Source organism: Peromyscus californicus, unplaced genomic scaffold (genome assembly GCF_007827085.1).
Source record: "Peromyscus californicus insignis strain IS unplaced genomic scaffold, ASM782708v3 Scaffold_24__1_contigs__length_46423439, whole genome shotgun sequence".
In the NCBI taxonomy this organism is placed as follows: Eukaryota; Metazoa; Chordata; class Mammalia; order Rodentia; family Cricetidae; genus Peromyscus; species Peromyscus californicus.
In genome coordinates this window covers 9,497,690-9,518,763 of record NW_026294535.1, presented here as the reverse complement: position 1 = coordinate 9,518,763, position 21,074 = coordinate 9,497,690, and the positions used below count along the sequence as shown (strand labels likewise).

At 47.1% G+C, this 21,074-nt stretch overlaps 1 protein-coding gene across 13 annotated transcripts in view; it reads right to left on the bottom strand.

The window, feature by feature from the left end:
- Positions 1–341: 341 nt before the first annotated feature.
- Anks1b (ankyrin repeat and sterile alpha motif domain containing 1B) overlaps positions 342–21,074 on the bottom strand; it is a 1,024,799-nt gene continuing 1,004,066 nt past the window's right edge. For 4 of the 13 annotated variants that reach the window (XM_052753095.1, XM_052753087.1, XM_052753091.1 and 1 more), the window contains 2 exons: positions 5,592–5,759; positions 342–2,227 (listed from right to left, as the gene is read on the bottom strand). In XM_052753095.1, coding sequence (XP_052609055.1) covers positions 2,120–2,227; positions 5,592–5,759 — 276 coding nt within the window. In that variant the 3' untranslated portion in view covers positions 342–2,119. Of the gene's footprint in view, positions 2,247–3,793; positions 4,975–5,591; positions 5,760–21,074 lie in introns of those variants that run through there. The other 9 variants (XM_052753094.1, XM_052753084.1, XM_052753089.1 and 6 more) reach the window with 3 other exon arrangements.

The window sequence follows — 21,074 nt, the reverse complement described above, 5'->3', positions numbered from 1 at the left end:
GAAAAAAAAAAGAAAGGCCTTGTGGATGTGTAGGATGTATAGTGGATGCTTTCCCAAGCAAGCTAGGTATGTTGTGCTATATAAGCAGTCCACTTGTGTGTGTGTGTGTGGTCCCCTCTGTCTTAGAAATGTCTGTCTTACCAATCCCCCCTTATATACCACTTTAAATGGTGGCTTATGGCTGAAATTCAAGCTCCAGAAGATAGTGTTTCTTTTTCAGACTGTGCGAACTTGGAAATGAGCAAGTTTTTCTCGGTGATGTTGCCAATTGGAAAAAAAAAACAAACTCTTTATCTGTGGATGCTGTAGGGAGGTGCTCACAGAAAGATGCCAAGCACCAGTCACTGTACAACTTCTGTTTTATTTTGTGTGCTTTTTTTTTAATAGGATATAAATAATGACAAAAATTACAAAATTTATAACTGGAAGCCCAAGCTTATTTACACAGATGCGTGTGTCTCGGCAAAGCCACCGGCTGCTGCGTTCCTATGCAAGTTCCTTTTGGTACCATATTTTAGTGTTATTTTCCTCTTCGTTTACTACATACATATCAACAGTGAATAGGCAAAATATATACAAGGAACTATTCAGTTCAAGTAATTTAATATTGTATTAAAATTCTCCAACACTGAACTAAAACCATATACATTTGTCAGTTGAAATGAAATTTAGTTTTTCTTCAAAACTCACCAACTGATGAATATGATAATCTCAGGTTTAAAATAATATTGGTTAATAAAAAAACATTAAGACAAGTTCACAATTTATCAATATCGCTATAATGAACTTCAAAATGATTCACAATATGATCGGTTAGAACAATATACATTAAAATGTTATTTTTCTATAATGATATTGGTACTGTTTATATAATTTGATTCTACAGAAATATACATTATGGTATCATACAAATACTCCACAGAGACATTAAAAAAATTAAAATACCTTAAAGAAACGTAAGTAAATTTATTTAATCAAATAGTAAGCAAACATTTTTTTTTAATCTGTTTCAAGAAAAGTCTTTATTACTTTGGAATTTCTTTTTTTGTGTTATTTATTTTTTTCTAGAAAAAAATTTTGCAATAGAATTTTATTAACACCATTCTCAAACAAGGTTTCCATGACAGAAATCTTGACAGCAGAAGCCCTAGATTATATTTTTTGTTAAACATGTTCTTTAAAACACTTCGAAGGTTAAAACAAAGAAACCCAAAAAATCCCTATAAACCACTTGTGCGGGCTACGGCTGCGTCGGCACTGGGGGTCACCCCTAGCGCAAGCCCGATTTCCTGCTCCAGGGACAGCCTCAGAGTTTCGCCACACCTGGGCCAGTCCTCAAAACAGTAGAGATGGAGTCACTTGAAACCAGAAACATCCCGCACAACAAACGCAGTGTTCTTATGAATGCATTAATGAAACATCCTTTTAATAAAAATATTTAATACAAGACACATTTTTTTCTGTGCATAATAAATTCCTCTGTTTTAAATCACTTTTAAATTTTTGAATCATTCAATAAAGGTTTCCTTTATCTGACATAGTTGATTACATATAAAATCCACAAATATAGAAATCGGGAGACAGAATTTCCTGGCAATCGTGAGGGTTGCTTTGTCTCTTTGCATGAAACTGTACTCAGTGACCACAATGATTTTACAGGTGCTTTTGGGGGTCGGGGTCGGGGTGGGGGCGGCTAGTACTGTTCTGACTTTCCCTTCCAAACCGGCTGACGGTGGAAAAAAAAAAACTGAAACCCAAGATGCTTTAGACTTGGAGGCAGTACTGCAGACCCCCCGCCCCCCTTTCGCTTTCTTTTAAAAAAAGGTTATTTCTCCCCCACTAAAGCAAAGCAAGAACGGGGCAGTTGAGCAGTACCTCGGAGGGAGGCGGTGGCGGCGGAGTTGGGGCGCCCCGCGCAGCCGCCCCACCCCGCGCCTCTAGGGGCGGCAAAGTCTCGCTGGCAGAAAGCTCCCTTCCGCCCGTGACGAGGCCACGCGAGCTGAGCAGTCTTCCTCCCGGGGCGGGTGGACACGGAGGAGGAGGAGGCGCGAAGGAAAGCCTGCTGCGGGGACTGCTTGGCGAGCTAGGCACCGCGAAGGACTCGGGGCGGCGGGCAGTATCAGAAAATCGTGGTTTCATACTTGGTATTAATGCCCCTCTTGGCTTCTTGCCCCGGCTCCACAATCCACGGCAGATTGGCCAGAGTCTTTTGCTCAGAAGGGTCGATCTGCTTTAAAACAGAAAGGCTGATGCCCGTTATCCGGCAGCTGGGCGGCGGCGCGGCCGCGGGGGCGCCGCGGGAACCCCACCTCGGGCCCCGCGCGCCCCGCCGCGCTGCTGCGGGGCGGACCCGGCGGCGGCGGCGTTCGCGCTTTCGTACCTGCACTGCACAGCGACTCTGCAGGGGCCTGCAAGGGTGACGCCAGTGAGACCCCGGCCCCGCCCCCGGGGCTCAGGCAGGGGAGCAGCGGCGGTCCCCACCCTCCATCGGGGTCCGCCCCGAAGCTGGTCCTGGGGCACCCATCATTGCGCAAGGCCTCTCCTCTCTCCCTGTTGGCTCCTTCCTAGCCAGGGTGGTCTAGGTCTTGGCTCCAATGCCACTTCCTCTCCTAGAAGCTGTACCTGCCACACCTTCTACAAAAAAAGCGGCACCTCAACTTTTCTGCTCCCCCCTTCCGCTCCCTTACTGACACATACGCCAGCAGACTTAATGTCTACTCCCTCTGCAATGCATGCCCATAAAGGTGGGGTTTTATGCTTTCTTGATTGCTGTTTTCTCCAAACCCAGGTCGGGGGCAACGCCTGGCAGCCCAGTGCCAAGCAGGCATACAGTAAATACTTGGACAATCAATACTGTTAAGACAATGAGCGAGCGGGCTTCCAGGATGAGAGGAGGTACTGGGGTGGACAGAAGGCAGGTACAGATCCCAGGGAGAGATGGGCAGGAGACCGGGAGGCAGAGGAAGGGAAGAGGTCATCAAGGGCCAGTGAGGTTGGGCCTTGGCCTCACCTGTCTCTGTGCTTTGCGAAAAGCCAGGCAGGCCATTCCCTGGGCAGTAGCTAGTGTGAGTTCTGACAGGCCGTGGTTAAGCTCTTTCCCGAACAGCTCTCTCATCCTTTGGCTATCTACTTTGCTCTGTAAATTGAGCCGAGGCATTTCTGGAAGGCACGTTCAGACTTTCTCTACCAGCCAGCATGCTAGAGGCTGCAGGGTCTGTGCCTATGTGCCTATCGGGCTGCCTTCTGCTGGGTTTCCACTGTGTCCCCATAGGCGGAGGGAAGGACTTCACAGTCTCAGGAGCACTATGTCCTAACAGTAAACCACCAGAGGCGTGGAAACGGGAATATGGAAGCCCTGGTGAGGGACTGGATCCTGAGCCAGGTGAAGACACTAGCATTATTCACTGTGTATTTTCCTGATTCCCAGAGAGGGCGTCTTAGATGAATATTCTATGAGCCCTTATGGCAACAAACGCTTTGTGCTCTTCTGGAAGAAGTCTACGTGGACCACAGGAAAGCTGCATGGAGGCGCCCGCAGTGAACAGACTTACCCAGCCCACGTGAGAAGGAATATAGTAACTTAAGTGACAATCCCCCCAACATGCTGTGCATTCCTGGACACCCAGAAACCTGATCAGACTCAAAGACACAGTCGTTAAATCCACCCTCGGGACCTCATTTCTTTTAAGAACAGATGTGTGTTAAGTGCCTGCTGTAGACCTGGCCCTGGGGGGGACAGCATGCCAGTGTACTTCATGAAGCAGATATTTTCGTAGAGGAAGAGAGGCAGACATAAGTGGTAAGTAAAAAACTCAGTAACTACTACAGAGAACGAACAGGGGGCTACAGTGTGATCAGGCATCTATTTTAGTCAGGGAAAGCTTCTTCATGCAGCTGAGACCTGGATGATACCATGGAGTGGGCCATGCACATCCGGAGTTAGGAGAGGAGGAAGAGAGCACTCCTGGTGTAGGGGACAACTGGCATCCAGACAAGCAGGACTGAGCAGACCTGGGCATCACAAAGTGGGGTGAGAAATTAGGTGTTGGGACTTCCTGGGTGCCATGATCTCTGCTGTGTGGAGAAAGGGAGTGCCTGGGGGGTGTCATTGGGCTTGGATTTGGATTGGGGGGTGATGGAGGAAGTGGAGAGGAGTGGGCAGATTGGAGGTATGTTCTGGGGGGGCAAAGAGCAGACTCCGCTCATGGGCTGAATGCAGAAGTGTGGACACAAGAGGAGTCAAGGTGACTTGTGGGTTTGGGTACAAGCAGTATGTCGAAGAGCTGTGCTGTTTACTGAGCCCAGAAGAGGGAGGAGAGAAGCAAGGATTTGTGTTGGCTAAACAGGAAGGTGGGGATGCTTAAAAACAGACTGAGCAGGCACTTGCAAGTTTGGGGTGTGTCGGGCCTGGAGATAGAGAGCTGGGCGCATGGGCTGGGGTGGTGCTGAGGCAGGCGGGAAGGTCAGGAGTAGGAGTGTAGTGTGGGATTTGAGAGGTACAGTCACTGGTGATGACCAGTCAGCTGAGGAAAAGCTCCCTTCTGGGATGTAGGAGGAAACTGTCGGGGATGATGAAGAGGTCAGATGCTGAGGGGTCATCCCCGTGGGTGTGGAAGTTACCAAGAGCAGAGACGAGAGAGAGGGCCCCGAAGGTGTAAACCAGGAGCCACATCGTCACCCAGGAAGGAACCTCTCTTTGGAGGTTAAAAATGTCTATGTCCTCATGACACGGAGGCTGAGAGCTGCTGGTAGGAGAATGTGGCAGATGGAAAGATTGCAGGGTGAGGTGAGGGGCAATGCATTCTGGGGGCCTGCCCGGTGCCAATCCCAGAGAGTCTAGGATGCAGGATGGTAGCTGGAGCAGAAAGCAGATGGGAAGCTGGCTGGGAGCCTTCCAGCTTTGGGGTGTTGCTACTACCAGAGGCGGCCGCTTTGAAGTCATACCAGCCTGTTGGGACAGGATGTCTGCAGAGCCTGTGGGAGGGAGGGAAGGGAGGAAGTTCCTGGAGGGAGGCAGATGATAAGGAGGAGGGGGTGTCACCTTCTAGCAGTGACTAGGCTGCAAAGAGCTTCAGCTGTCCAGAGGGAAGGCACACAGGATGTGGCCCAGGCATCTCAAAGATGATGCCCTGGCCTCCTGAAAGACACAGAACCTGTGGCATCTATCTGGCTTTTGCCAGGAGGGTACCAGAGCATCCTCACCTTGAGCCTCTGCAAATCTCTCTGGAGGGCAGAGGCCTGACCCGATAGGATGGCAGGTGAGGCCTCAGAGAAAGCTGCCCCCAGAATTTTCTAGACCTTCTGGTAAGACATGTCACAAACAGCCAGTAGCCTGCCCTCACGAGGCTGCTGCAGGTGGCAGTGAAAAAGGGATTTTTCTCTGGTACTTTCGGGTTGGGCAGAGGGATTCTCTGAGACTGCAGGAACCAGGATAAGGATGATGGTCACAGGCCAGCAGGAGACCAATGGAAAGGACAGGAGAGGGGAGGGCAGTCTGGATTCCAAAGGCCTCCCCCAAGTACCACCGGGCCCTGTTTACAACCCCCTTCCCTCCTGATACAGACTTAGAGATGCCTTTCTCTTCTACTTACCACTGACTTGCGAATGCTAACGCGGGGCTTGGGGATGGGCTTGGAGGGCTTGTTTTCAAAGCTTTCTGGAAGCGTGGAGGAATGCCCCCCTTTTCTGGCTTGTAGAGCTAGCTGGTAAGCGACCTCGAACGCCTGTCCCAGTGTTAGGATGATTTCATAGGCTAAATTCTGCAAGAAAAACAAGCAGACAAACAAAACATTTGCCACTGGCGGCACGCACGGTGGACCGGAAGGAATGGACGGCTGAGGAGCCGTGTAGGACGGGGAGCTGGTGTGGACCCTCAACTGCTCTCTCCACCGGAAGCTCCAGCAGCTCAGGGAACACCTCTGAGAACAGGACACTCTGGGCACTAGTCACTGAGGCAGCATCCAGTGTGGAGCCACACTGCGGGGCCTCCTCCATTAACCCCCTATACACAGAGTCCTCATGCAGCGCTCCCCAGCCCCAGGGGCTCTCCAGGTGGGCAGCATCCTTGGGGGCGGCTTCTGTGCTCCCCGAGAACTTGGAGTGGAAAGGGGTTAGTAGTGGTGTCACACCTGCGCAGATGATCCCACACGCTCCCTGGGAGGTGTTCCCGAGAAGTTTGGGTCGTTTTTACCTCGAACATCTGTGATTCAGTGAATATATACGAAACACAATCAAAATCTAATTTAGGCCGGGGGAGAGGCATTAGTCATGCTGGTGTGGAGTCTCACAGTTGCAGCAAGCAGTGAGCATGCAAACATTGTTCAAATGGAGCCAATTATCTGTCTATTTCTTAAGTTTTCTTTGCACTCCCCGAGGGTTCACTCTCTATATTTTATCATCAAATCACCAAGAGACAGGAGATTTTTGCTACACCAAACTTCTCCTGGGAGGTACGGTCTTTTCTCAGACCAGTCCTCTCAGGATGGTTTCTGCCCTTCTTCACATACTGACTTTTGATTTCTGCTTTTTTCCCCCCACATGAAGCTTCCCCCTGACCTTCTCTCACAGGGACAACGTTGACATTAGCCACTCAAAGGAGGGATTGGAGCCCCAACATTCCGAGGTCAGAATGCATCCTAGAAGAAGGTGCCATAGAAGTGGGGTCCACACAGAACGCGCCTGGGGATTGAACCTGTGGCCTCATACATGCTTAGTGAAGGCTCTGTGTTGAGCCACACCCCGAGCCTGAGAATGTTCTCGGTGCGGCTGCATCGGCTGAGAGCAGCCACGGTCTTTCTCAAGGTCTTCGTTCTGTGACTGTCACTGCAGCGTTTCTTTATGGCTTGTCAAATTTTCAGGTAGCACTCTGCTCCTGCTAAAAGCACACTATATCTTGCCATTCTTCTTCTCTTCATGCCTTCCCAGCATGCTGCTGGGAGAAGTGTTAGGGACCACTGTTGTCCTCAGCACTCAGTGAGGATGGAGGACATGGGATGGCCTTCCAAGGCCATGGGGGAAGAGATCCACCAGTTCTAGATCAACCAGATTTTAGGTCAAAGCCATGGTCTTCGAACCAAGTAGGGGCAAGGCCTGTGATCTCGAGCGCTGGTTTGACAGAGGGTGAGTCAATCTCTGAGCTCCTATCAGACGGACATGTGATGCTGAGATCCTGTCCCTTGCACAGCCAGGCCACACATTTCCCCGAAGTACAGAGCACTAAGCCGTGTTTGCCTCCACGGATGAGTCAGACAAGTAAATTAGCAACGCACTAGCAAATGATAGATAGTGGAGGAGGACTGGGAGGCAGCTCTGACCATCACTGCACAAAGAGGGCTGAGCCCTTTCCTCTGCCTACACTCGGCACTCACGTCACAAGTCACTGTCAGCTTCGCCTCAGGGCCAGCGGCGGGGTTTGCGGAGGAGGACAAAAGGGGCTTCTGACTCCCTTGGTGTCAGGAGGACATTGCCGTTCTTGGTCTCGCTAACTCTTTCTGCGGAAAGTGTCTGGTGTCTGTGCACGGAAGCAGACACTCGTGTCTGGGGGGGGTCTGGTGAGAATCTAAGCAAGCACGTGGGTGCAGTGAGCTTAGAGTGCAAATTTCTTCACCACCAGCCTCAGGCAAGTTCCTGAAAGTGAGAGCTGTGTAAGCACCTTCACGCGGAAGCCAAGGCTGCTCATTTGAGCGCTGAGACCTTCACGTGGTTACTGCGGGCTACTATGGGAAAAGCAGAAAGCTTCTGCATGATAAACAGATGTTTTGCCCTTTCCTTTTAAATGAGTGACTGGGAAACCAGTCCAGGCCCCAGCTGGCCTTGAACATGTGGCAGTCATCCTGCCTCAGCCTCCCCAGTGCTGACATGTGTCCTGCTTTTTAAGACAGGGTTTCTCTGTGTAGTCCTTGGTTATCCTGGATCTCGCTCTGTAGACCAGGCTGGCCTTGAACTCACAGAGATCCACCTGCCTCTGCCTCCTGGGTGCTGGGATTGAAGTTGTGCGCCCCCACTGCTTGCTGTGGGATGTTCTGTATGGCAAATGTGTTGCTAATTAGTCAATAAATAAAACACTGATTGGCCATTGGCTAGGCAGGAAGTATAGGCGGGACAAGGAGGAGAATAAAGCTGGGAAGTGGAAGGCTGAGTCAGGGAGACACTGCCAGCCGCCACGATGAGAAACAGCATGTGAAGATGCCGGTAAGCCACGAGCCACGTGGCAAGGTATAGATTAATGGAAATGGATTAATTTAAGCTGTAAGAACAGTTAGCAAGAAGCCTGCCACGGCCATACAGTTTGTAACCAATATAAGTCTCTGTGTTTACTTGGTTGGGTCTGAGGCTGTGGGACTGGCAGGTGAGAGAGATTTGTCCTGACTGTGGGCCAGGCAGGAAAACTCTAGCTACAACTGCCCACTGTGTCTTGCTCTTTCAAAGGACGATTTAGAAGAATTGGATATTGTTACCTCTCCATCTTTTCTGTAGCCTTCATGTCTGAAGCATGGATGTTGGATGTGAGGGAGGGGCCCATAGGCACTGAGATCTACACTGTTTGTCTCAGAGTACCATGACCCAGCAGGGAACTCCTTCCTTCCTTCCTTCCTTCCTTCCTTCCTTCCTTCCTTCCTTCCTTCCTTCCTTCCTTCCTTCCTCCTTCCTTCCTTCCTTCCTTCCTTCCTTCCTTCCTTCCTTCCTTCCTTCCTTCCTTCCTTCCTTCCTCTCTTCTCCCCTCCTCCACCAATGGAACCCAGGGCCCTGGGCAGGCAGATGCTCTACCATGGAGCCATACCCTCAACCCAACTAGACATACTGTAATGTATTCTTTGCAGGGTCACCCTGCCTCCCTCCTCTGTGTCATCCCTACTGTGTACAACAGAAGGAGAATTGTTTTTATGAGGGCTGGACACTGTTAGGACAAAACAGAAAACCATATTGTAATAGGACTTAATTATACATTAAGAATGTTCATTATATTAATACGTTAATTGCCATGAGTAATGTAAAGGCCATTTTAGTGTGGTAAAGACCGGGAGGAGTCTTGTAGCCTCTGCCCTGGCCTTTGGTGTAGCATTTGCGTTGGGAGTCAGTACTAAGTCTGACCACCCTGGGGCCACTCTGCCTGGATGCTGAGTGAACCAGGGGAAGGTGCCACCTGATAAGGACCAGACCGGATCAGTCCCGCCGCCTCACATTTCCCAGCCTAGCCCCTAGGTGTAGGACTTAAGGTGCCATTCAGCACACAGTACATGGAGGAACCCCAGGGCCTAGGCAGATCATAAGCTGAGCCATCCCGATGTCTGCAACCACTCAAGCTGGCCCAACCGAGACCCCAGATATTGGGGAGCAAAGAGCAGAGCCTCAGAGCCCAGCCTGACCTGTGGATTTAGAGCATCACGAGGGATAATGAAGCAGAGGTTGTTTTGTGCCTCTGTCTTTTGTGGTGTCTATAACAGAACACCATAAACAGCAAAGGAAGGCTGGCTGAACCTTCCCCGGCTCAGGCAGTGTGTGAAGTGGAGCCCCCAGTCTCTGAGCTGTGGTGGACAGCGCTCGGCATGGGAGCCCCATCCTGGATTCATCCCACCCTAGCCCTGGCTACCAGGAAGTTGAGGTCTGGGGTCCAGCCCTGTCAAAACGTCACAGTTACTCCCTCACACAGGCTTCGAACCTTTGAAGTCAGCATGGCCTGGTTCTCATTTTGTGTTATTGCTACCTGTGGGCATATACTGGAATTCACTTAGGTTTATATCTGTGACTTCCCAACTCAAATGCTGCCTAGTTGCGACCTAGGCTTGCCCTGCATCTTGTGGCTTATGAGAGGACAGTCACCTGGGGCCCAGTGGTAGAATGCTTATCTAGCACATTGAAGGCTGTGGGTCCCATCTCTAGTTTACCTGTCTACCATAAATCTCTAGAGACACATGGCAAGAGGCTTTGCTTGTTTTCTCCCTTACGCAGACCAGTGAAAGTTGGTAACATGCATGTACATTGCCGATTTGGTGTGATTGTGGGGGTGATTAGAAACAGCTCACTGTGACCTTCAGTTTTCTTGTCTTACGTAGCCACCTGCCTTACTGGATCCTACTGAGGCTCACTAACAAGAGTACTGAACCCAATGACAATATAGACACACATTTATTATTTACCATGTGTCATGTACATGCAAAATGCTCTATATGGATTATATCACTTAGGATAAAGGCAGAGAAGCCCAATTCAGTGGGGGTAAAAATGGGAGTACATATAAAAAAAAATCACACCTTCCTTCCCATTTCCTCTTCCCTAAGGATCTCCAGTGGATGAGGAACTTAAGGGGCGATCATATCTCAAGGATGGCATCTAATGGTACCGCATAGATGCAAACTTGTTTCTCCTTTGCAGAGTGGGGATGTGGAGGTCTTGGGCATTTGCGGTGGGCTCCTCCAGGCAGCCAGGGCTACAGTTTAGCACCATCAGGACATTTACTGAGCTTGTTGTGGTCATGCCCCTGCTCCCGGGCCTGTGTCTAATCAATAGTGTCCATGAAACGCTCACCCAAAGTCCCACCAAGCTTCTCCTCAAACAAAGGAGGACTACAGAGAGACCAAGAGGTGCACCCCATTATCCTGCATCCTAATCCTGAGGCTAACCTGACACATCCTTCCGTTTGATTGTAGAAAAACTGTATCATAGACTGTAAGCAATCTGTCCCCCTAGGAAAAGTCCTGGTCCCCAGGGTATGGAACATGGTTAGTAAGTGCTCTCTAGGAATTCTCCACTTAGCTTGAAAAATCTGTTAGGCTCACGGATTCAATGCCAATGTGTCTTAGAGCACTCATTACAATGTATAAAAATTTCATGAACAGCTCATATAGCATACAAGTGCCATGAAGTGGAATTCTGGATAGCCATTTAAGAGGAAAACCGATGCTGGATGGTGGTGGTGCACACCTTTAATCCCAGCACTCGGGAAGCAGAGGCAGTCGAATCTCTGTGAGTTCGAGGCAGGTCTAGTCTACAGAGTGAGTTCTAAGACAGCCAAGGCTACATAGCGAAACCCTGTCTGGAAAAAGGGAAAAAAAAAAAAGATGAAAACCAACTCACTGAAAAGAACTGGCTAAAAGGCTAAGCAAAGGCTGGTGCCCACCTGTAATCCTGAGTGCTCAGGAAGCAGAGGCATGAAGAGCTCAAGGTCTAGGACAGCCTGGGCTAAACAGTGGGATTCTTTCTTTAAAAAATATATAGAAATATAAGCATAGGAAACAGGTATATCTTGAAACATTAACATTAGCTATCATGGCTGTTAAGCTTGTGGATCTCTCTCTCTCTCTCACTCTCTCTCTCTCTCCCCCTTGTCCTTTTCCCTTCCTCTTCTCCATCTGCAAATGCTGAGGATCAAACTTATGGCCTTGCACCTGCTAGACAAGAGTTCTATCTCTGAGCTACACCCCCACTGTGGATGACTTTTCTTAAGCTTCCTTTTGTGTTTTGAACTTCATTTAAATGAAGATGAATCATTTTTTCAATTGTAACATTTTTCTATTTTGATGCCCACACTCATCCTATTCACTCCTCATGCTTTCCCTCGGGGTTCTTCTATGCCTCTTCTTCCTTCTTGGTTGGGAGGACTGGGAACGATTTCCCAGCACGATCCAGGATGTGTGTGCAGGTGCTAGTCTGGCTCCTCTCCATGGACCAGCAGGCCGGCCATCTATTTGGTCATGAATCTTGTTTAGCTGCTTCAGTTTTCACATTGGATTTCAATTCTAACATCTGCTCAGTTGAATCTTAAAATAGCTGGTACTTCCTTTAATCAGAAATCTCCAAGACTCTTCTCCAAAGACAAAAGAAAGAGTCAACCATCTATATAGTCTGACGTTTGTCAAGCCCCACTGTGAAAATGTCACTCCGGGGATTCTCGCCTGTGGACACTCTGTCAGTCCATGCTCACAGTTGTGGAGGGCTGGAGCTTAGCATCAAGTCTGATCATCTATGAGCTTGGACTGAACTGCATTTCCTCCATGTCAGTGGGGCCTCCTTCACCTCATCTAAATCCTCTAAGCAGTTGCCACAGAACTGTGTGTGTCCCAGGGACCTGGCTCTGGACCAGCAGTTCTCAATCTGTGGGTCTGACCCCTTTGGGGTTGAGGATCGACCTTTCCACAGGGTCACCTATCAGATCTCCTGTATATCAGATATTTACATTACAATTCATAACAGTAGCAAAATTACAGTTATGAGGTAGCAACAAAAATAATTTTATGGATGGGGGTCACCACACCATGAGGAGCTGTATTAAAGGGTTTCAGCATTAGGAAGTTTGAGAACCACTACTCTGGACTGTCTTTGGACTATGTAACCCTCACAATGTCTTACATAGGATAAATGACCACCTCTCTTTCATATATGAGGCACTCAGGATTGGTGACACTGATAAAATTGGCCAGGTTGACACAGCTACCGAGTGGCAGGGTCAAGTTCAAATCGAGAATGACTTCAGACCAGCTAGGGTTTTGTGTAACTTGGATGTCCTGCTTAATTTTTTGCATGCGTGTCCTGACTCCCACACTTATTGCCCCCCTAAGATACCACATTGTGGAGACTCATCGTATAGATGCTAGTGGACGCTGGGTACTAGGGGGAAGGTACGTCGTGGGGACCATGGGGACATCCTTTCCGACTGAAGTCTCACTGAGCATTTGTTTTCTGTGAGGAAGGAGTAAACTTTCCTTTCAGAGAAAGCACCTCCTTCACCTCGACCTCCAGAAACTCAGAGGCCAGTTTGTGGCCTCAGAGCTCTGTGCTGTCAATCGGTACTAGAACTGTGCTATTCTAGAACTTTGGTGTGCATTCTAGCCTGTATTTTGTGTGTCCCCCCCCCCCCCCTCCCATACATTCAGGCCTAATGTATCTATTGATGGGGGCTGTGTTGAATCTTGGATAGCATGAAGCATGGCAGCATGGCCATACACTTACTTAAGCATTTGCCACAGGGGTCACTTTGCTTAGCCTGTTCCCTGACAACATGCTGATACGGAATGGCAGAGACAGCATCCACACCGTCAGGTAAGTATGACATGGAGGGAAGTGAGCTGAGATGGGAAGGGCCCCTAGTTAGGTGGGGAAGCCACCCTTTAGCTGCAGACCCTTCTGACCTGTCTGGCTACACTTCCTACTAGTACTAGAAAAACAGTGGCCACATTTTCATGACTGGGATCATGGAACAATGTGTTGGTTCCATAGCACTGGAAGCTACAGCCCTAGACCGGGCTATTTCTTAACAAGAGCACTTCCTGAGATCATCACAGGCTCCCTGCAACCAGGAAGAGGTTCCCAGCTGACACTCAAGGATAAGGACTGTGCCTGCGCCTGGGAGGCAAGGGCAGAGAAACCCAAGTGTCAGTACTACCCTCAGGCCCGCTGTATCCGTGTGCTCCAGTGACAGAGACCATGAGCAGAGCCGTTGGATTTTCTACATGGGCTAAATACAGCAGGGATGACCTCCTTATCACATTCACTGAAGGGGCAGACTAAGAAGTGGCTTGAGGGGCTGGATAGTTGGCTCAGTGGTTAAGAGCACCTGTTGTGGCAAAGGACCCAGGTTTGGTTCCCAGCACTCATATGGAGGCCCACCACCTCCTCAGGCACCAGGCACATGTGTGGTGCACACACCTATGTGTAGGTAAAACACTCATATGCATAAAATAATAAAAATAAATCTTAAGAAGAAGAAGAAGAAGAAAAGAAGAAGAAAAGAAGAAAAGAAGAAGAAAAGAAGAAGAAGAAAAGAAGAAGAAAAGAAGAAGAAAAGAAGAAGAAAAGAAGAAGAAAAGAAGAAGAAAAGAAGAAGAAAAGAAGAAGAAAAGAAGAAGAAAAGAAGAAGAAAAGAAGAAGAAGAAGAAGAAGAAGAAGAAGAAGAAGAAAAGAAGAAGAAGAAGAAGAAGAAAAGAAGAAGAAAGAAGAAGAAAAGAAGAAGAAAAGAAGAAGAAAAGAAGAAGAAAAGAAGAAGAAAAGAAGAAGAAAAGAAGAAGAAAAGAAGAAGAAAAGAAGAAGAAAAGAAGAAGAAAAGAAGAAGAAAAGAAGAAGAAAAGAAGAAGAAGAAGAAGAAGAAGAAGAAGAAGAAGAAGAAGAAGAAGAAGAAGAAGAAGAAGAAGAAGAAGAAGAAGAAGAAGAAGAGGGTGTGATCCAAGTGGTCTTTTGGTCTCCTTCCATCCTGGGAGCTCTAAGATTCTCAGGTGAGAAGCTGCCATCCATCTTCTACCCAGTCAGTTACTGATATAGTCAACAAGTAAAAAATAACAGGTATCTGCATCCAGAGGGACATGTACAGTTGAAGTCGTGCTAACCAGGAACACATCATTCAAAGGCCTAATGGTGGAATGCAACCATCCTCCAGTTAGTGTTTCAAGGGGCAATGACCAAGGGCTAATGTCATCTTAGAAAATATTATTTCAGCTGGGCCTGGAGGTGCAGGCCTGCAGTCCTAGTCAATCAAGAGGCTGAGGCAGGAGGACTGCAAGTTTAAGGGCTGCCTGGGCTACAGAGTGAATTCAAGGCCAGTGTAGGCCACCCGTGTGGCCCTGTTTCGAAGTAACAAGTAAAAAGAGTGCTGGGCTGCAGCTCATGATGGAGACCTTGCCTAGCATGTATGAGTCCCTAAGATCAATTCCTGACACCATAAGAAACCCTTCAGTTCAACAATCACCTCCTCAAAACTATTCCAAAATGGCTGAACATTTAACCCAGTAATGCACTCTTTTCTTGTCTGCACCTGTGCTTGATGAGTTACTGCTCATCTTTGTAGACACCTTCCAGGCATGAGCTCCTCCAGGCTCTCTCTGAGTCTCCTTGCCTTTCCTCCCATGCTACGTTAGAGTCTCTTTCTGGTAGACCCTCAGCCCTTGGGCATAATTCTGCCACTGTATGGCATTTGTCATGATTTTCCCTTTGTAACTCTGGTTCCCTAGTTGATGGGGTGCCTTGAGGGGTTCCAGTCTCCTTCAGCTTCACAAGTCTAAGGGGGCTTAGTATATGGTTGGTACCCAGCTAGTGTTGGATCGAGTGAAGGAAGCTGCAGGAGGCCCCTAAGATGAGGGAACTTGCATCTTAGGATCAAGATGAGTCCACTGTGGGTGGCTGGGGCCAGTCCCTTCATTTTATCTTTCCTCCCATAGAAAGACCTGCTGAACAAAGTTGAACAAATGCCAGCAACACAATGGCCTTGGGATGGAGGAAAGTGTCTTCAGCCTGGGTTGTCACTATGGCCTTTAGACAGAAGCCACAGTTCTCCCTGTCTCTATTTTGCTTGAAGTCTTGCGTTTTAAGAGCTGGGATAAGCTTCATCTACAACTTGCTTCACCCACGTCCAGAGGCAAAAATAACTGAGAATGTTCTGGGCATATTTACAGATTCCATTGACATCTCTTTAGTTTTGCCTATAGGTAATTTTCCCAAGTACCACCAACGAACTGCCTAGTTAATGGAAATACATATTACTGCCTAATCATGATCTTCAGCATTTAGACAGAAACAGGAGACCTCTACCAAGAGGCTTCTCTGGACCAGGACTGACATATTAACTGGCCACCATTCAGAGCCCTTCTTTGGAGTTAATTTATGCTAAATGAAAGAGAAAGGAAATTACTTTTCTACCTTAATTATAATAGGAGTATATGATGACAATGTTGGAGATACAGAGCATATGGACGAAAATTAAGCTGACCTGTAAAATTCCACTGTTGGGATATAGCTACTGCTATACTCTGTTGTGTTTTCTTTTTATATTTGTATATACCCTCACGTACTTTATAAACTATATGAATATTTATATATGTGAATTTAAATACCAAATCAGGATAATATTTTATGTGCATTTTTATAAGTTGCTTTTCATGTAATGCTATATCATGAACAGATTTTGCATGCCATTATACAGTTTTCAAAGACAATGCTTTGGCAGGTGGCAGAGCATCCCACTGTCTCTATTAAGGTTTAGTGTCATGCCTCACCCCAAGCATAGAAGGCATAGCATGCTCACCCAGTCATGACTTGCTTCCTGCTAACAGTCCAGGTTTTCCCAGGTTTCTAGGCAGGATGGCCTCTTACATCCACCCTAGGGGACAGGACTGCTAGGATAAAGGGAGACTCTTGGGTTACTTGGCAAGGAAATGGGAGAGAGGGTCAGATCTCATCCTCTTCCTCTTCTTCAACAGCTGAAGCACTTACTGGAAGCTATAGCAGATTCTTTACTGGCCTCATGAAGCCTTGGAAATGGGGCTCTCACCAAATTCAAGACCTCTTTAAAGGCCTTGCTGTTGAAAATACTTCTCAAACGGATGTGCCCCTTTTCTTGTCTTAGTAAACGCGGTACAGCCATCCCTCTGGATGTGGACTGAACTGAGGATGCGCGAGTGTCTTATATATAACGAGGCAGCATTTGCACCTCACCTGTGAACACCCTCCTATATGCTCTATGCCATAGATGAGTTGAAATACCGAGCAAATGTACATTCTGTCCAAATACCTCGCTATGTGATATCGGTTCGGGGATACTGACAAGAAACTTCAGTCGCTATATGTTGAGTCCATAGTCAATTCTTTTCAGAGCATTTTTGATCTGCGGCTGGTAAAACCCATGGATACAGAGCTTGTGGAGGGGAAGGCTGACTGCACACATAAATGACTTTTTTCTTTGCTTATTGCAGATGCCTGCCTAATGCCTCAGGCTGATCTTTCTGAAGTGAATTAATGAGTTGTCATGCCTCCAAATCTACCACATGTTCTCACAAAGTAAATGTCCAGCTTCCAGCCAAGTACCCCTCCTCTGGGAGACCCTATCCTGCTGTAAACTAGGTATGTGGTGCTTCACTGAATGTGATGCCTTACAGTGACCTTAGGAGGTGGGTACTGTTATTATCTCTGTGTTATAGACAAGGGAGCCAAGGACCAATGGTATTCTTGCTCAAACAATGAAGTTAAGAACCAACCTTAGACTCAAAGCTGGGCTGACTGCAAAGACCACACCCCTAAATGGTGACCATTACGGTAGTTATTTTGGAGGGCTATCTAAATACAATTAGCTGTCTGTATTGGTGATTCTGTATGTGTAGGAAAAACTGCATCTTAATGGAATAGGTATGAATTCTTTTCTTGTGTCTATTTTTCCAAACAATACACTATGGGAAGCATTTACATAGCATTGACATTGTATGATGATATAAAGTATGCATGATATTGTGTACATAAATGACATATGCAAATATTGTATCATTTTATAGAAGAGACTTGAGTGTCAGGGGCTCTTTCAATCCACACAGGCTTTAGAACTATCCTCCCTTGGATACGGATGGATGACTGCACATATATAAATGTAGCGAAGAAGTCTGTGAAAAAATTCAAAATGCCTACTTTCTAACTGTACAAAAATGAGGTTGATTTAATATACCATCCATTGCAAAAAGAATGAGGGGAAAGAATATCAATCTCTGTGTATCCACCCACCTTTGGCTCTATGGCCTGGTTGACTCTCAGGAAGGGATGCCGGTAGAGAGCAGCTGTGACGGAATGATCCCCAGCAGCGTTAGTCCATCTATTCTTTTTTTGTGGAAAGCACAGGTGGGAAAGGACCACAGAGCTTGAAATGCTAGTCTAAAAAATTCAGTCAGGGACATTTTGCTGTACATCTCAACTTTTGGCTTGGAACCAACTGGCTGGATAGGTCAGGGTCGCCTTTACATGTAGACAGCGACTCCACCCTGTCTGTGTAAAGACCAGAGACAGCACTACGGTTCAATCGTAACAGCTCTCTGCATGTTCATGGTTTCATCTATTGCCTTTTATTTTCATAGTGTCAGAGTCAAATAGATTGAGGCCACCTTCAGCTGGAGAAAATGAGAAGCAGAATGATAATAACCACCTGCATCACAAATCATGTTAATTCAGTTGTCAATGGTCAACTAATAACAATATCAGAATTTCTTTGAAAATTGCCTACTTTGTAGAGGCAATGGGAGCTTTGCTTTGGGAATCTCAGACTCCACTGAGACCATCCCATAGTTTAGTGACGAGCTTAGGAAATTAAATTTCATCAAATGGATGAGAAAATCAGGAAGTAAACAGCACACCAGGAGTCACACGCTGACATAGGTCCTACTCATCTGTGTTGACAGTGGAGGAGATCAGAGCGGAATTCGGCTTAAACCTCCCCAGTGTCCGGTCTCACAACACAACCTCTTCTACACACCCCGAAGCACCCCTTCCTGGTCACAGTATGCTTGACTCCCGTGCGTTAGCTCCCTGTACTTCATTGTGCTTGGTATCCACTGATGGTGGGGCAGTATCGCATGCTACCACAGAGTCAGCTGACCGTGTGTTCTGCACACTGTCATTTCTATCCCTCTAGCTTGGGTCCTTTCAGGGCCCACATTCAGCCACAGAATCTCGGGGAAGAGGGAGCTCCACCTGCCACATGGGTTGACTTCCAGTGCCATGGCTTCAACATTCCCTACGTGTTCCCAAGCCAACCTCAGCTCCACCACATTCTGCACACAGAGGACAGAACTGCAGAACTGCAAGTAAGAGAGGAATGAACATGTCTAAATATAGCAGAGCCTGCAAACGTGCTCTTCATAGAGAACTAAGAATTAGCAAGGGTCTAGCGCAGTGGTTCCCAACCGTCCTAACGCTGCCGCTCTTTAATACAGCGCTTCATGCCGTGGTGACCTCCTAACCGAAGAATTATTTTCGTTGCAACTTCATAACTATAATTTTGCTATTGTTATGAGTATCTGATATGCAACCCCAGTGAAAGGATCGTTCGACTCCCAAAGGATCTGAAACTCACAGAGTCACTGGTCTACCGGAAAAGGTAAAGCTTTTAATGCTGTTTAGAAAAAGGAGCGGGGAGGGTTGAATATACAGCTCAGTGGCAGAGAGCCTACTTAGCATGCACAAGGATCCAAGTTCAATGCCTAGTCTGGCAAAAAGAGAAGTGTTTTAATGTTTAAAACTACCGAATGAAGTCCTTCCCATATTTTTTAAAGAGCATCCAATAAAGAATGCATCAATGTATTTCTAATCTACCCACATCAACTTATTACTGAGTGAACTAGAGAAGACAAGCCTCCAAATTCCCTTGGTTCTGTGTGTTCCCTACTCCTTGAAGCCTTCTTAGGAAGATGACTACAGCTTGGGAAGTTCATGGCCACAGTCTTAGAGTTCCCCATCACGCACAGGGGCTGAGAGTCAAGGAGATAAAAATATATTTGTAAGTCTCAGACTTCTTCGTCTCAAACACATCCTTCTCTTCTAACATAACCCCTCTGCTCCCGCTTCGGAGATGCCACTGCCCAGGTGGAGTCTGGGAGACCCGATATACAGAGATGGAGAAGGGTCCCAGTCCTAACCAGCTGATGAGAGGAACAGACATCAGATGCCGTAACAGACTCTAAACCACATCGTGGGCTTGGTGCTGCTGACCCACAGGAGCAAACTAACTCAAAACAACAGTCTGCAGTGATTAATCTTTGCTGTCCACTGGACTGAAGTTATAAACACATAAGAAGAGACATCTTCGGGTGAGTCTACGAGCGTGTTTCCAGACAGATTTCACTGAGGAGGGATGGACCCACCCTGAGTGTGGGTCATACCTCCATGGACTGGGGTCTCAGACGATATTAAAGGGAGAAAAAGGGGGAAGGTAGCTAAACCCAGCACCTCTCTGTGCTTCCTGATGGCAGATGCAGTGGGACCAGTGTGTCTCATGTTCATGAGGCCCCCTTTTCCCTACCATGACACGCCGTGAGCCAAGGTGAACCCTTCCCTCCCAAAGTTGTTTTTTATCACAGCGGCAACAAAGGTAACTAATCCATGACCCCCACTCATTTTGTTTGACTCTGTTCTGTTTGTTTTTCCCCTCCCTCATCTGAACGTGAAAAATATTAAATGGTAAATTTAGTGTTGACATAAATAATAGAAACAGGCAACACATTATATATCATCTGGCATAACATTCCCAACCTGCCTGCAACCAGTGCACCACAGCGTCCCCTGGGACACAGACTATGTGAGAGTCACAGCCTTGCTTTCACGGGAAGGCTTTGCGCTCTCCCCTTAGGTCACGGGATTTCCACGGGAAACTGTTCTGAAACATTTCACAAACGGGAAGCTTCCTAGACATCACTGAGGCTTATTGTAGACAGCAGATAAAACCATGTGGGAGTGATGGGAACATGCTCAAGTACGCTGCCTGGAAAAGGTCTACAAGGTCAAAAAGCTGATGACCTCAAACTGAAAACAGCAACCACCACCGCCAACCAAACCCCACTTATCCATACCACCTAGAAGGTTACATATGCACTTGAACTTTAGAAGGAATCTGTTACTTTTTTTTTTTGTTCTCTCTGGTAAGCCAGGGGACTGCCTCAAATGAATCATAAAGCCTTAAGATTGGACCAAAATATGGAATTGCCCTACATAAAGATACAAAGAACCTTTTTTTTTTTTCAAGCAAAGCTGTGATATCTCAAAGGTTCAGGTCAAGGCTGATGGCCTTTGTTACTATTTTTGAAGTTAGACAAACTGTGCATTTTAGAGAGGATTAAAACGCCAGATTTGTGTAAAACGAAAATCCTCTGGAGCAGATACAAGAAACTCCAAGCCTGTGGGCGTCTACGTTAAGCCAAACATCTGGATGAAAGATAAGGGCTGCAACAATTGCCACACGTCCTCCAAATTTATCAAGACATGCTGATCATAAAACTAAACAGTTGTGGTTTGATTTTTTTTTTCTCTCCCTATCCTTCATTTCAGCTCCACATTATGGTGTCACCATGGGGCCAAATGTCCACAGGTGCTGGTTTTAGTTTAGCTTTTGGAAGTCTTGTGAAAGGAAATCATATAGAATCTTTAATGTATTTTTTTCTTTGAAAGTGATGCATCTCTTGGGGAAAGCAGCCTCAGAACACGAGGTGATGAAAACAGCTTTAGGGGCCATGAGGTCTGGTGAGCTAGTGTGCTCTTCCCAATGTTTCCACTTCAATTTTGATTTGTTTCTACTGTTCCGGTTTTCTCAGTGGCAGAGGGAGAATACAGCATGGTGACTGCTC